General features: G+C 42.5%; 1 protein-coding gene across 3 annotated transcripts; it reads right to left on the bottom strand.

Annotated features, from left to right (window-relative positions):
• Nucleotides 1-2,475: 2,475 nt before the first annotated feature.
• LAMP2 (lysosomal associated membrane protein 2) lies at nt 2,476-15,864 on the bottom strand. 3 transcript variants are annotated; one of them, XM_065077981.1, is made up of 9 exons: nt 15,698-15,864; nt 14,738-14,856; nt 14,009-14,222; nt 13,222-13,383; nt 12,235-12,452; nt 11,584-11,703; nt 11,243-11,321; nt 10,277-10,444; nt 2,476-3,206 (listed from the first exon to the last, which is right to left on the bottom strand). In XM_065077981.1, the coding sequence occupies exons 1-9, from the start codon at nt 15,753-15,755 to the stop codon at nt 3,064-3,066; spliced, it is 1,281 nt and encodes a 426-aa protein (XP_064934053.1). In that variant the 5' UTR covers nt 15,756-15,864; the 3' UTR covers nt 2,476-3,063. The 3 variants fall into 3 exon arrangements, with proteins under 3 accessions (XP_064934053.1, XP_064934055.1, XP_064934054.1); XM_065077983.1 differs by lacking the exon at nt 2,476-3,206 and adding an exon at nt 7,063-9,395; XM_065077982.1 differs by lacking the exon at nt 2,476-3,206 and adding an exon at nt 7,063-9,401 and having other exon boundaries at nt 10,283-10,444.
• Nucleotides 15,865-16,314: the final 450 nt, after the last annotated feature.

Raw genomic sequence — 16,314 nt, 5'->3', positions numbered from 1 at the left:
AAGCGATCCTTGGATTTTGAGCACTTGATTCACTTTCTCGGGCCAAAGAGTTCAGAAGCCCAGTACCACAAGGGTCACTGTACACCGAGTATCACAAACAACCATCCAGCAAAAACTACTTATTAGGAACTGTTAAAAACCTGAACCAGAGGTGTTAATAGTTTAGGAACTAATTTTGCTCAGGTGTGGTTATTCATGCGGCACTGATAGAACTAGGGCAACACAATCACTCTGCCGGCACAATTTACCCAAAGGGGCATGTTCTGATCTACAGGAACTGGCTTCTGCTGCGGAAGATGCTGCCATGGTAGCGGCAATTTCTCCTACATCAGAAATAAGTGAAACCCACAAACATTTCCCCACCTGCCAATTGCTTTAACTTTTTAAAAAACCTCTGCATTTCTGTAGGATCCTGAAAGGAAACCAGATCCTGAAAGGAAACCAAACCCGGCATGCTTTAGGCCATGAAATTACCAGCTCCCCGGCTAGCAAAAGGACAACACTTTATTTATATCTCTTCCCTACCTGCCCATTGGAAGGATCCACGAAGCAGCCGGTCCTTTAGCAGATGTCAGACCCATGCTTTGATCCAATCAACAGAGAAAGATCAGCTAATGGGATGTAAATGTGTGAACAGATTTGACGCAAAAGTTTCTGTTTCCCCACCAACATCCAGCTCCAGGGACACTGACAACCCTGTTAGAAAAGTTCTCAGAAATGGCACGTGTGTCTACTTACACTAAAACAAAGCTTTATGAACGCCGTAGTTAACTTTATTTTCCATACACATATTCTGCTTTCAGCATACTTGTTACAGACATTTCAAGATTTGGCAAGTTGGATACACCACTCTTCATGCTACAACAACCTTAGTGCTGGCTCATTTATTGACTTCTGTTGAAGCCCAAAAAATATTTTATAGGTATATATATAAAATATATATATATGTGCATCAAGGAAATGACCACATTTTACTAAAATAGCATAGCAAAAATGATGCAAAATACTTTGATCTGCAATCTGAGCATGAAACCATGGATGGAATCCATCTGCTGGCAGCAGAGAAGCGACACACTCTGACAAGCATGTGTTACTCACAAATTGCCAGTCTCAAAATAATTCACCATTTGTTACGCTGGGAAATCAAGTATTGTGAGAGCAAAGGTGCAACACAAAACACCGAGACAACCAACGCACACAGTCCAACTCAGCGGCGTTAAGGTACACTCCTGAAAAAAAGACAACTTGGTCGAAGAGCCCATTTGCAATACAAAAATCAGCATTGTCAGATTCGGGTCAAGCTTATCTTTGGTCACAGTGAGGACAAGAATAATTGAACGTACAGGTGTTTCTCCATCATCAAAACAGCTCTTTTGAAATCTCCCTTCCTTGATTATATAGCTACTGTGAGTTACCTAAACACCAGCGCTGTCTCCTCTGCGCATGTGAACTACAGAAGGTGCTTTCCCGGCAGTGTAGGCACAGGCTCAATGCACAAAGAGATTAAATATTGAAGTAGCTTTAGCAAACACTTGCTGCAGAGGACAGAACCGCTGTGTGCCGTCAGCAGCTCCGCACAGCCGGCAGCCCCCGCGCTGCCCCGCGGCTGGAAACCAGGGCTTTACCAAGATGGACCAAAGCGGCTGAAAGAGCAAGAGGATTCTTTCATCCTGTCAGCGTGAACCTGATGGGAACGGAGCAGAACACAACCACAAACGACCAGCTTCTATTTCGGTGCAGTTTAGATGTGGAACATAGAGTTGCAAAAGGTATGGTATTAATAATAAAGAAAGTATCTTCAAACAAGTCAGATCTTATTCTTTTGGAAGTCACTTTCTTCACTATATATATATATATGTATATATATTAGTTTCTTCTTTATGATCAGCGTTCCTCATACTAGCAATGTTGTGCTCTTAAACTATTCACCATTTTTGTTTTGAGAGACTAATACTATTAGGAGGTTAAAACCAGACTAATTCTAGCAAAACAGACTGGTTTCATATCTCACTTGCATTCCTAGATCACAGCTTTTCAGTGATGCCCTGTTAAGCTGTGAAAGCTGCCCAGAGGAACTGCAGGAACCTCTGAACAATCTGTGTTCTTGGTCTTTGAGAGATCATCGCACAATGCTCTCGAGCCTCACGTGGAGCAGTGCTCAAACGCTGTGCTTCATTTACGCGCACAGAACCAAAGGTGAGACAAACTGCAGCCAGGGGAATTCCAGCCTCCCCCCCCTGTTTCACAATTCAGCTCAGAACAAAAGAGAAAACACAGTCAAACAAAATAGCACAGGACGCGTTTCCTTCAGCAGACTGTTGGCTTTTCTGAGCAGTGACAGCTCTTCAGGACTGAGCCTTATCTTAGTGAACAAAGACATTAAAGACCTCATGCCAGTTATCGAATGAATACACGTTGACAATCAACGTCTCCAAACTGGTGTTAAACAGATTCATTTACTAGAAGAATCAGATGTTCTCCTCATATTATATCAGTTTATTAGTGAGATCAGGTACTACCTTTACATTCAGAAGGAACAGGAAATCCAGACTGATTCACAAGAACAAGCTGCTAATGAAAAAAGACAACAGCCATATGCCAAGTTCCCAAGTTCCCAAGCGACATCTGTTAAGAGCTCAGTATTCATTTTCCCATTGCAGGTACACTCCCTTTCTACACAGCATTCAGACCTGTGATTATGGTTTGAGCTTGAGCGTTATCCAAGATAAGCTGTATGCAGCTAGGAAGTTTCTTGTAGAAAAAGATTAAACAGCAGAAATGAAGTTCCACAGATGTCTTCTTTATGCAGAACAATCACCTTTCTCACGCAGACACACATCAACCCTACTCAATTCTGTGGCACTCAGAACACTCTCCAAAATCATACAGTAGCTTCAAGTAATTCTGCAACTCATCTTCAGACTCATTGTACATTGTTCCATCATGGGTTTTTAGTTTGTTTTTGTTTTTTATAAAGAAACTATGAATTTATTTTAAGGGGATGATCAGGGACGCTGGGAAAATGAGGAGAGCAGGGAAGGTGGCAGAGACAGAATTAAGAGATTATACAGACTGGTAGCCAGTACGACTTTTTCTTCTTCCAATGAGATAAGATATAAAGACAAGAATGATAAGGAAGCCAAGCGCCATGCCCACTGCGATGGGAATAAGAAAGTTCAGGTCAGAATCAGCAAAGCATTCTTCAGCTGCAGAAAGAAGACAAACAAAACCAAGAGAGAACGAGTTAGTAAAGGAAATAAAGCACTAGAAACCGCAGAAAGCAACAAGAAAACAGACGCTTTTGAGAACTTACACTGTTTTAGACACAATAATGCATCTAAAGTAAAGTCAGTATTGAGTAAAGAATTGAGAGATTCGACTTCTTTAAACGTATATACTACACACCCCCTTTGTATTGGTAACATACTGCTTCTGATCGGTATGTTTAATCCCATCTTCCTCCAGCAAGCAGTCCAGCCAGGTTAGAAACACAGGACAAAGCAGCAGCCTGAGCTGATCACAGCTGAGTTCACAGCAATGTAGCACCACAAAAGACAGACTGGTGTATCATTGGCGTGACCAAACCCTCAGATCACCAGCACTTCTCCAGGTTCTCTGGGCATGAAGAGAAATAACAGACGGCAAACCAAGTAAAAAGCAGAAATTTACCAAAACCCACAAGAGACTGCAAATATAGGTATGGGGAAAGCGCCGAATGGAAAACACTGAGCCTCTTTGGGTGAATAACTTTATTTTCAATCCCAATACAAGAAAAGTATTACCAGTTTCAGCTGAGAATTAACTGGACCTTACCAAAATCAACACAGGAGACAAAAAAGAGGAAGAGACAGCTGTAATGCTACAGTGGCTTTTAATAGATAGGTTGTAAAATAAGCGAGGAACTCCCTGCTGATACAAACACTCATAGAACAATTAGCAAACAGCTCTGGGAACTGATTTTGAACTGGGCAATGCACCTTGGTACCACCCAGCGCAGACCGTATCCTGCTTCAACACCGCCGGGTGCTTCGCCTCCATGCTTTTCATACAGCAAAGCTCCTTTTAAAACCTCTTTTGCTTGAGTTTATTTTAGAGCAGAGTAAGCGCCACGCACACATTCAATGCTTTAGCACAAGTTTGCTGTTGTTTTAAGTGAATATTTAAGTATTTGAGCACGTAGCTGAATCAGGCTTAATTGTAGGCAATTTACCATCTTGATTTGGCTCACTGCAGCTCAGCACACACGTGCCACTACCTGTTCATGAAAGGCTACACAAAGCCTTCGGCTAAGAGGAAAGAACACACGCGGAGGTTCAGCACCTGAAAATACTGAACTTGGACAATCTGAAGGCATCTACTGCCAAGCAGAGCAACGCTTGGACGGGAAAGAACAAAAAGAGAAAAGGAAATGCGTACCTTATACGGTGAGCTGTTTCAAAATATTCTGACTACTGAGAAAGCGTTTGAGCATCTTAAAAACAGAACTACATTTTATGTTTAGCCGTCTTTGTTCACTGAAGATCAATGTACATAATTTAAGTACTACGTGCTGGATAATGGGTCATTAATACTAAACACAGTGAATTTTCTAAGGATGAAAGGTGCCCAGCAGGCAGCCGCAGGAATTCCCTTTCTCTTTCTAAAGGAAGCAGGTGGCTTCAATACGCATCGCACTATGGCATTGCCACGAGGAACCCCCAGGATAAAGGGTTCAAAGCTTCATACCAGGAGCATCCCGTCCTTTGCACCTCTGCATTCTGTGGCACACGTCTGTGCACGTGTGGGTACTGTACCCTGCTCAGCAGCTCTAAGTGTCTTCAAACGCAGAACGTGGTAAGCGTGCCCCGTGACAACCAGACTCCGTGTTCAGGCCAGGGGGAACGGCTTTTCCAACAGCTTTGCCTGAATGAGTCTCCAGTCAAAATCATCAGAAGTCTTGGCCCAGTATAAAAGCTATCTTGCCTTTTAATTCCTATTCCAATAGCCCAAAATTGTGTGGTTTTATTGGTGTATGCTATACCACAGAGAACACCGTAGTAAATTTAAAAAGTAAAACAAAAAGGCATTCACTAGCTGGAAAAGCTTCTTCTGAGGACTAACTACTGTAACAGCACGGCATCTTTAAGCTACAAGATCAGAAATCTTGGTATCTCAGATTAGTTTTAATATTTAGTAAACTGTATATAAGGCAGGGTGAATAGTAATCAGAACAAACTGCAGTCTATGACAGATGATGCACATTGGACATCTGCAAGCACACCCAAGTTAAATGCCGCTTCCGCACACCAGGACAAAACTATTTTTATCCACATAGTGCCACTGCGTATCTTCAATATTCTGAAATTAAAAGTGCCGTATTTTTGAAGAATTGGATTTCATTCATCAGTTTATTATGAACTAGAACATACTCTGGCTAAGTTGTTACGTTTGGCCATAAGCCATGACAATACACTCTGTATCATTTCTTAAGCAGGTTTGTTTTTAGCAAACGGTTTGCCTGACTGGGCAAGCAAGCTGTCTTTTGAGTTCAGCTTTCTTTCCCATTTTAAAACTACCCATATCAAGCATTATAACCTTTCTTGTAACCAAAATAAGCCAGTAAGTACTAAGACACCTAACCTTCCCAAACCTGTTCTGTACTGCAATGGGTACAAGTTGTCTGCCTCTAAGCTGCAGTCTTCAGCTAAATAGAAAAAGGGCAATTCTGGGGGAAAAAAATGCATTTATATAAAAGTATTTAACACTATAATCCCCCTCGAATTAATTAAAAGTTACACCTTTCCCCAACAGGACATCAGTCAGTCATACACGTAACCCTGACCTCCTCCCGCTCCCCAAAATACAATAGCAATAGTTCCCCTTCCCAAACATCAGAACTAACACACTCGTAATTCCAGGACAGACTCTCTTGAGGAGCATGTACCTGCATATTACTGTAGATTTATCATTCCTATACACCACAAAGTCCAGTCTTTCAGTGTCTAGATACTCACTGCAAGTCTCCAGGACAGACAGCACTGGAGATAAAATTACAGTAAAAATCATAATGCTTTGACAATAGAAGTCTTCACACTTATCCCAGGACAGCAGTAACTCCTGCTTGTTCCAAGTTTTGTCACAGACTCTTGCAGACTGACTTATTCTGATCATATGACAGAAATGTAATACCTGCAGTCCCATCGTAGTTTAAATTCACTTTGACTGATTGAAATCCTTCTGAACCTCACTGCCGGGCTCTCTAACAAGAGCCCATTAAAATACTTGTGTTTTTCTTCACATTAAAAAAGCTTCAGCGGACTTCAGCTTACACTTCAGGAAGGTGCTACAGCTATTTTGCCTTTGTGTAGCAGATGTGAAGGTAGCTTTAACAGAATTATAGAGGCAGAATTATACAGGTTTAGCAGAATTATACAGGTTAGAACCAAGAAGAAAGGGATTAGGATTAGACCACACTTTTTCCTCTTGTCATCTGACCACAGAGTTGACAGGATGGGCCAGAAAGAAGGACGGTCAAGGGAACACTGTGTCCCTCTCGCTGCAGGAATAAGTATAGAGTAGTACTGTTACCAGAACTGGCAGCACAGATGGTATCAACGCAGCTTCTACCGTAGAGGATGCAGCTACTAACCAGTTCCCTAAAGGCTCGCTGAAGCTTTCCCACTTCTGAATGTGGAGACCAATTTCATCTTCCAGGACGACCGCAAGAAGAAACTGAGCCATTCACAGCTGTGCAGCAGTTTAAGATGACTGGCAAAATCAATCACAAAATCATCTCGTCTGGATGGTGCTATAATTGGCAAAGAAGTTCACAAGCACGTTTCTAACGACCAACCAGACGTACAGTGTCCCGATTAGCTGCCGAGCTGTCTTCTGCTAGTGGGCTGTGCCCGGGCACACTTCAGAACATCCTGCAAAACCAGCACTGAGGAGCACCATGACCAGCTATTTAAGAGAATCTCAGATATAGACTGACTGAAGTGGACCTTACTCACGTAGTTTATTTTCTTTAAAAAGGAGAGTACCAGGTGTCTGGTTTCAAATCAGTTAAAAAACGTGAACAAGTTTCCTTAAGAAATAGAACAATCTTTATTATTTAGAGCACACATTAAACAGGTTGACAGTTCCCTACAGAGCAATATATACAGGAAAACTAGTGGTTTTATAACACGCAGTCAGGTGAAACTCAGATATTTTTTTGAACCAGTTATCTGCACATCCGTCTAGGAGTATTTTAAACTCTGAGCCAATACACTTGCAAATGAAGATGAAGTTGCAGGTTCTTGCAAAGATACTTCTGGTATTGTTGACTTTTGGGAGCAGTTTGCACTAATCTTCTATACTGTCACTTGGAAACTGTGCACAGCTCAAAAATGCGCATGGTCAAATGAATGCAGTGTGGTAACTACTCCTTAACAGAAATGCATATGTAACTGGTGCTGCTGAGTATCAGGCACGAAAACGCTAAAAATCTATATGAACTCCTGCATTTGAGGGTACATTAATAAGGAAGTCATTAGATCAACTTTTTTAATTAAAATGGGTAGTCTGGAAGCCTGTTTCAAGATTAAACTTATAGTAGTTCTCCACTTTCATTAAAGTGAATTTCAGTAACTGACGCAAAATGAAAGCTGTAGACTACAAGCTAGAGTAAGCATTATCCACTTATACTTGCTTCCTTGGCTCGTGTCAGAAGTAAACTGTTGTCAGAAAAAAAATTACTGAAAGAAGTGTATGGTATGATTTGTATACAAACATGCCACAGACACCTCTACAACCCTAGAGAACACTAGTAAAGCACTAAACCAGCTTTGATGCAGGCTGAACTCATTCTAAAGGAGGAGACAATGTTATGCTCATTAAATAAGTAGTTTAGGCAGCTCATGTTATGACATACGCGAAAAAGTCACACTTACCCAGAAGTCTAAGAGACTTCTTTTTTCCCATGCAGTAAAAACTACGTATGACAACGGGGGACCAGAGGAAAGCTGTGCGGCAATGGTTGGTCTCTACTGAGCTGCGGTTCAAGAACGGTCCAGTTGCGCTGCGTTTTTTAAGCTAGTTATCCTTTCCATACAGCAAGCAAAACAAGATGTAGTGGGTCCACCTCAGACTTACTTGGCTTTTGCATTCTTAACATTAATAAGTGCTACAGAGCAAACGATCAAACACAAAGCACATTAAACATTCAGAATGCCAATGGCAAGCAGTTATAATGTGAATTTTGACTGGCAGAGAACCATTCGAGATGAAGATTTAAAGACAGCTGAAGCTGCAACAACAGATCCTGGCTTATTAAATGAGATCATCTTTAAACAGTGGTCATTCAAAGGAACAAGACAGACCAGTTCTGTGCAGAGCATAATATAAAGTTAAGTGCACTTTGAAGTTCTGGAATTTTTACAAAGATTATTCCCTTTAAACTGATGCCAACAAAAAAATCAAACTTGCATTAGTTTAGCAGAACTCCGCCTCAGTTGACTATTTTAGATGATTGCCAGGATATAGTAAGTGATGAAGAATTCAGCGCCTAACAGTAACTTCTCTTTTGAAAGCATTTGGAAACAGCACTGAAGTCTTCCTATATATCCACCATTTGGCAAGTATGTATGTCACCCATTTTGTTTGTACAGCCAGGTTATAGGAATGATTCCTGAAACCACACCAAGGCAGGAGTAAACCACTCAAATTCTGTCACAGCTAAGTACGTTACTGCTGCCGCTTCAAGAATGACTTAAGTTCAGCCTGAAGTTCAATTATATGAAAAACAAAGTTGTTACTGGGCGTTGTACAATCCTTGTTAAATACTATACAAGTCAACATAGTGACCAATGCTTCCAGCTTAACCATCAATTATGACAACAACTAAGAAACGCAGAGGAGAGAAGCAAGTACAAATTCTATGCTATTCCGGGAGTTGCGCAATGCACATCAGTTTAAGACGCAATCTTGTTTCAGGCTACAATTTGTAAAAAGCAGAAATAAATCCTAAACACTTCAAGGTTTTTGCAAGATAAAATCCTTAGCCTAGCAATTCCAATATTTGACATCTTCGAAACAGCTACAAAACCCACGTCATCTTCTTAGAGCAGGAAAACTAAAAACGTAGTTCTGCTTCATCTGACACAAACGTTCTTTGTTTCTCAACTCCAGTCAGCTGCGGCTAGTAATTATTCTTAAGGTTGGGGTCTTTTTTAGACTTCAGAACTTGCACTTGCTTTGTTTAGAGTGAAATCAGAACAGGAATCACATTTAGATTCACAAAGTTTGATATCCAGCATAGCTTTTTCTTCTGCCAATTATGTAAGCAACCACTATAATGGCAATCAAGCAAGCAAGTGAAGCACCAACTACAATTGGGACCAGAATGCTGTCATCATCCAGCGAACACTCCTGGGCTGTAGGTGAGAAAAAGGTTGCAACAAGGAATAAATAAAAACAGCATACTATATCATTAGGAGAATAAGGAAGCTAACTGCAACTTAACTACAGAGCAAAAGGGAACCTAACTCTTTAGAACATATTAAGATAAATACTCTTTACTCCGCATACATTTGGGGAGTTAACTTACCTCTGCCTAAAAAAAGTTCAAAAAATTGCACTCAGTCTGTTTGCCTACAGACCAGTTTACTAATAAAGACTGTGCTGCAAGTATTATCATTAAGTACAAAGATCAAGTTACACGAAAGATCAAGAAAGAGGTCATGTAAGCCATTCCAGTTCCCCCAGACAAGGCCAGAACAACGCAGCAAGCAGAGGTTTTAGAATCCTTCTTTTGTTCTGGATATTCAAGACTGCCCTGAAAGAACCTCTGTCAGTTCATTTTTCCCCCCAATACTCCTGTTCCTTAGACTGACAGGTAAAAACAAAGGAAACATCTAACGGTATTACCAAAGTGCTAAAGTTTTGCCTCATTTTCTTATACATTCAAGCTACAAAAAACTGCATGTCAAGATGATGTCACAAAACTTCTAACCTATTCTGCAAGGCAACGCTTCAGTCCCTTTTCAGTGCCCCTCGCTCCCTCAAGTTTTAGGAAGGAGAATCAACATACTTAGCAGACATTTTTTAAGTGAGAACAAAGCTTTCCTTGAACTTGAATGTCACTCTCAGAACTCTGCATTCCATGTATGTAAAAACCAAATCAAAACACAAAAAAACCCCAGAACCCCAGACAACAGAACAAGATCTTAAAAAACAAAGCACTTGTGCCTAACACTGGTGCTTTTCAGCAAGTAAGAATTTTTCAAGCATCGCAAAAATTAACAAAAACTCTTACCTGTAGAGAATTTATTTTCCTTCACAAGGAATGGCTGAATCCATAGATTGAAAGTATGTATTTGAAGATTTTCATTAATCTCAAGAGTTTGCTCTTTTCGGCACATATAAGAACTACCAAGGAAAGTATCCCACTTGCTGAAATTGTTGTTATCTGCATTTGAAATGACTAAACAAAGGAAAAAAATAAAAGGAGATTTGCATGCCTACTTCAGATACAAGAGAATTGCTACTACAACCGAGGAGCTGAATCTAGAGGGACAAACTTTTCAACACTGACTACTCTGAAAAACAAAGTAGTCTGAAGTGTGTCTGATCTGCTCAACCTAAAGACATCTAGCACTGAAGTTATTACAGTACTCGGCAGTAACCTGTCCTCCATACATCCTCCATACAGACAGGACATCAGGCTTTCCTGGTACCTCCACTCATCCCAGCATTGCAGATTTGCAATTTAACTGCAGTAGCATTGACAAGCAACTCTAAACAAAAATACTCTTATTTTGGAAAAACGTATATTTTAGTTTTTGAAGGACTGGTCTCTTCTCCCAGTGAGAGTTAAGTAGAAATGGTTGGAAGATACAGCAGCATCTTCAATCAAAGAAGACAAGAGCTGGCTTAGGAAAAACAATACGCTTCAGAATCAATACAACTGTATTGTATCCTTGAAAAAAAAATGATGTTACTGAAAACAGTTACAAAGAAGCCCTCTTAATTTATATAAGTTTACCACAGAATAAGAGACCCCATCAGCTGAAGTTTCAGGAAAAGACAATGATCCCACACTGCTGTTTAACTCTCACAGCCATTTCTGCTCAATGATTTGTTCCTACCAACATAAAGGCTAAAAGTAGGAAGTAACAGTAACCAGGAATAGCATTGAAAAAAAAAAAAGTCAGAAGTATTTTATAGATACATACATTGGATAAAAGCTTATACTTGCTTTAACACAAATACCATTGCTTACCAGAACCATTCAGATGGTTGAACAGTGTAACATTCACCTCTTTCAGATAAAATTTTGGTACATTTGCACTTGTATTTTTCTGTTTAAAAGGCAAGAAACAACTGTCAGTGTGCAATTTTGCATTTTTAACTTTAAGAACATGTGCTTTACAAAGTCTAACACATTTACCTCAGTCTTACATTTCTACAACTTTTACCCAACTCTCGATTTCTCTTGAGCCAGTCAGCTAGCCAGTTCTGCTTCCCATCTGGGAACAGCCGACCGCCAGCAGAAGGGTTTCACCATGAGTGATCATCATGCAACACTGTGGAACTTAGTTTAATGTAAAACAAGTTACTTACAACAACAAACGTGAAAGCAATTGAAGTGCTGTTTCCATCATTCAGCCTCAGAGTAGCCGTTGTGTTGCCACATGTACCATCTGCAGTAGTCGTCTTTGGATTGATGTTGATCAGAACAGGCTGAAATACAGACACCGCACGTCACAGACATTCAGCTGCCATTAGGAACACATTGTTCTAGTCAGTAGTCTTAGGCTAGAAAAGCTTGTCGTGAATATAACTGCAGGAGGACTGAGCCTGGGTGCCACTGAACCAAGGCTACTCAAGCTAAGCTTGCGTGCTGGCAATACTGACGCAAACAAATCACCCAGTGAAGTCTTATTTTGTTGACCTAATACAACAGGTTAGCTTTGGCACCCTCTGTGGGGAAAGACAGTATCTGCAGGGACTAACGGCATTAACAGCTCAGAAAGTTCTAGGCTTTTAATGCTGTTGGAGGTATTCCTGGGAATGAGTTAAGTTGAATCCACATAAGGTTTTGAAGATAGGTATTATGCCACGATACTGCTCTGACATCAGCGAGGTGCTATGTACAATACTTAGAAGCGGTTCTGGACGACGAGCAGTGTATGAAGCGAACACTTTGTGCTCACATTTCACACCAAATAACTACAGCAACCTTTCTACTCTTCTAAAATAGAAGACAAGCACCTTGTCTTTGGAAACATTCAGCTGCAGCCCCACAGTAGCCAGAAGACAAGTTTTATTTCCACTTTTCAGAGAATAGTTTCCTGTGTCTGGATTCTCCACAGGTTTGGGCGCAGAGGTTGGAGTGGGTGACAAAGTGCTGGTAGATGCAGTAGTTACATTGGCAATAGTAGGCAGAACGGTAGGTGCAGAAGTAGGTGTGTCGGCACGACATCTGGACTCTGAAAAGAAATTTTAACCACCATTTCAGCACTGAAATGTTATTAAAGTCTCCTGACTCAGAGGTCACTTCAATACAGACACCGATTTCTCTGTTGAAATCTAGGGAGTCTGCTAATCAAGTTGGAAGTCTCAAGCTCAGCACTACAGCACAGTATTCCAAACAATTTACAGCTACCACTTATTCTCAGAAATTCTGTAATGCCCACAGTTTTAAATCCACGCAGCATGTGCAGTGCTACCTACCTCCAACGCACGGAAGCGAAACACACGGACAAAGATAGCTAAGTGGTTACAGAAGCGTGATATGCATCTGCTGTAAACAAAGTAAGCAACCCTAGGTAAGCTGCATGTAGCTGGATGATGTGCTTATCTCTCAAGTAGCTGAGCTCTAAGATAAGACAACAGGCTCTGGATGATTTAAACGCAAAAGCATAGGCTGCCACTGAAAATGGAACGCAGGCAGTTAAAAACCTTGATCTAGTCAGCAGCAGTAGTTCTGAAGTACTTATTTTTAATACCCCGATTACTGGAACACACAATTTATTAGATGACCCCCTTGGCATGGGAACAATCTACATTACTATATACTACTAAATCTGTTCTACTAACCTATTTTTCCAAGAAAAAGAAAAGATGTACTAAAGGATATTTACATGAATATTGTTCAGCACAGCACATCTCAGAGCTAGTAGATTTTTTATTATGAAACTCTGCTCCCTGCACTAAGGTACAATACAAAAAAGCTCATGTACAAATTAAAACTCTCACCTTTTTTACTGATTGTGCCATTCTGAACAAAAGCCTGCAACGTAACATTCCAGAAAATCTGTATTACGTTTTCTGTTTCAAAAGAGTCGGCATTGTGACACACGTAGACGTTATTCAGGTGAACTGGAAGCATACTATCCTTTACAACAACGGTAATTGGTCCTACAAAAAAGTACAACTTTTAATGTTTTATGAATTGCAAGAACATTCATATGTAGTGTTATGTTTTATATCATTCCATATGACAAAGAGATAATAAAGTTTAACAATCCTAACTTCTCTTAAACGTTTTACCAATGTGTCCTGATCTGAAGTGACAAATAGAGAGAAGTAACTAAGTTTTCAGAATTAGACATTAGGAAGTGAACCTTTTTACTTCCTTTTTTAAGGAAAAAACCCACAAACTACTATTAGTAGGTATGAGTACAGGGAAAGCCTAACGCTGCAGTGCTTTGCTAGGTGGAAGGTGAAGTAGTACATGCTAAAAGGAATCTTCCATATGCCTGTTCTGTTCTAGCAGCACCTCGCAGATCAAGGCTGTTCAAATAGTTAACCTTCTCCTTCCTTTCCACTTAAAAGAATTATATGTTCAGTGATGCTAACTAGTACATATTCTTACCCAGTAGGCAGGTATGACAAACAACAGTTAGGCAGCACATGGCACAGAAGTCATTAGATACATTATCAACATTTCTAACTTTGAAAAAGCCAACCGAGGCTAGGTAGGCAAGATCTGACGCTTATGGCCAAGGCTGTTTCTTAAGCAGGATTCTGCACTGAATATTACCTTTTCTTTTCGCATCAGGAAATACAGCAGTATCGTTAGTGTTGTAGGTAAATGTGACAAAATCCCCCTGGTAAGTTTCATTGGTTTTTGTAAAGTTATTGCTCCAAGAGTGACCTTCTCCAAACTGCAATGCCACAAGTGCAGCTTGTGTGTCATTGCCACAGACGCTTCCATCGTGTGTCACATTGGATGGCAAGTCCAAGGTTATGTTTTTCTACAAGAAAAGGGTAATTTCAAACATTTTCATGGATAGCAGTTCTTCCCCATGACAACGTTATGAACCTGCTGAGTCAGACTGAACCTTGCACAAGATTAGTGTGCTCATTACAGGCTACAAAACTACAAAAAAAGGTCCCTGACATCCGACTGAGAAAGGAGCCACATCAGGTTCAAGTTCCAAAGTCCAGTCTAACTTGGCTATAAATCTTGACCGTGCTATTTACATTTACTATTTGGGCTAAGAGCATTACTACACTGATACACAAAAGCCATCAAGTTTGACCAGTGTGCCATTTAAGCAAGTGCAACATGGCACTTTGGTTATTTGCACTATTAATTGAGAATTTATGCTTTGTTTTAAAAATGAATATTTAGGAATACTCTTAACAACTGATTTAGTAATTAAAAAAAACAGGTTCAAAAATCAAATGCCGTAGACAAAAGAGTGTACTTAAGCTTCTACCCAGGACAAAGTACAGTTCTCAACAAAAGTCGCCTCCAAATACTTACATAATCACTACTGTTTGTTTCATATCGTATCAAGAATTTCATCATCCATTTTGCATACAGGCACGTAGTATTAGAGGCATCCTTTACTTCTACTTCTACTGCACAGGACTGGAAAAAACCTGTAAGATATGACTATTAGCTAGTAAGACATGGCTTTTACTTCATTTTCTAGAGCAACTTCAGAGGACAGCTCATTACACAGTAGTAAATCGTTTCAGGACTGGATTCAATTTGCCCGGCAGTGAAAGCGTAGCGAGATTTCTAAAAAGTATTAAAACTAGGGAGCGCAGCGTGAACGCTGCGGGACTGCTTCATGGTCTGTTTGTCTGACAGAGACTAACAACATAAGTTGTCAGCATCCAGGTGACACACTGAGCAAACCGAAGGGTGAACACATCACTTGACGTGCTGCCTGGACACCAGGGGCTTCCTATTGTGTTTCAGCGCGGGGCGAGCCAGGCTGAGCCCTCAGCGGGGACACTCCACCGTGCTTGCGCAACTCCTGGCTCCACAGACACGGACGTTGAATTCGCTCTGCGTTTTCAGAGAACTTTTTAACAGCCGTTGTGTTTTGGACCCTGTGAACCTCGGCCGGTTTCGCTGCGCGCCGTTGTGACCACTGCCCCCGCAGCTCCGCGCTGACAGGACCCGCACACGCAGGTCACCGGCGGCTGCGGCCCCGGGGGCTGTGGCCGCAGCCCGGCCCGCAGCCCCGACGCCATCCCAGCGGCGGAAACAGCAGGGCCCCGCCAGGCCCCGCTCCCCTCCCGCGGGTGACAGCGCGGCCCGGCACCGGGGCCGCCCCGGGGAAGCCGCCGCCGCGCTGAGGCGGCCCCGGGCCCGCCCGCGCCCCGGCAGCGCCCGACGCCGCGTCACGTGCGACACCTGCCCACCCCCCCCAGACGGCCGCCCGCAGGCCCGGCGCCATCCGCGGGACCGGGCCGGTCCCGCCGCGCTCACCGCAGGCGCCGAGCAGCAGGAGGAACAGGCAGGCGGGGGAGCGGCAGCGCGGCTCCATGTCCGGGACGCCTGGCAGCAGCGAGGGGCGAGCGACGGTGGCGAGCGGGCGACAGCGAGGCCTCGCCACCGGTCATGTGACGAGAGGGGCGGGGCCGCCCGTGCGCCGCCAATCGCCGCGCCCGGGCCTCGATTCAATGGGTCGCGGACAGGACGTTCGCTCAGCGCTGCCTCGGGCGGGCAGCGGGTCGGTGCGGAGCCGCTGCCGGCACGGGAGCCCTGGCGGGGGGCGGCATCCTTAAATAATTAAGATATTTTCCATGTTTACAATAAATAAGAAGGGAGAAGAAATAGGTTAAATTGACCTAAATGTATAAGTTGGCGGTGCAGAGCACTGGAGCGGGTTATGGCGTGGGGTCATGGGGGCTCAGCAGGGCTGCCCTGGGGACACCGCTCTGCCCGGGTACATGGCACTGTCCTAGGGACGTGACACTGTCCTGGGGAAATGGCCCTGCTGTGGGGACATCGCACTGTCCTGGGGAAATGGCTCTGCCTTCAGTGTCCCCTGGGTCTGACACCACTGCCATTGCTGTCCCTCCCGCCACGCCACCCAGGACCGA

The sequence above is a fragment of the Columba livia genome, chromosome 12, assembly GCF_036013475.1.
Source record: "Columba livia isolate bColLiv1 breed racing homer chromosome 12, bColLiv1.pat.W.v2, whole genome shotgun sequence".
Classification (NCBI taxonomy): Eukaryota; Metazoa; Chordata; class Aves; order Columbiformes; family Columbidae; genus Columba; species Columba livia.
The sequence above is the reverse complement of the archived record's forward strand: the minus strand, read 5'-3'. Positions and strand labels throughout refer to the sequence as shown.

Coding starts and splice junctions, on each gene's coding strand:
- LAMP2 (XM_065077981.1), bottom strand. CDS start 15,755: ATGGAGCCGCGCTGCCGCTCCCCCGCCTGCCTGTTCCTCCTGCTGCTC. Junction 14,857..15,697: donor CCTGCTGCTCGGCGCCTGCG/GTGAGCGCGGCG, acceptor CATATCTTACAG/GTTTTTTCCAGTCCTGTGCA. Junction 11,322..11,583: donor TTGCTTTCACGTTTGTTGTT/GTAAGTAACTTG, acceptor CCTTTTAAACAG/AAAAATACAAGTGCAAATGT.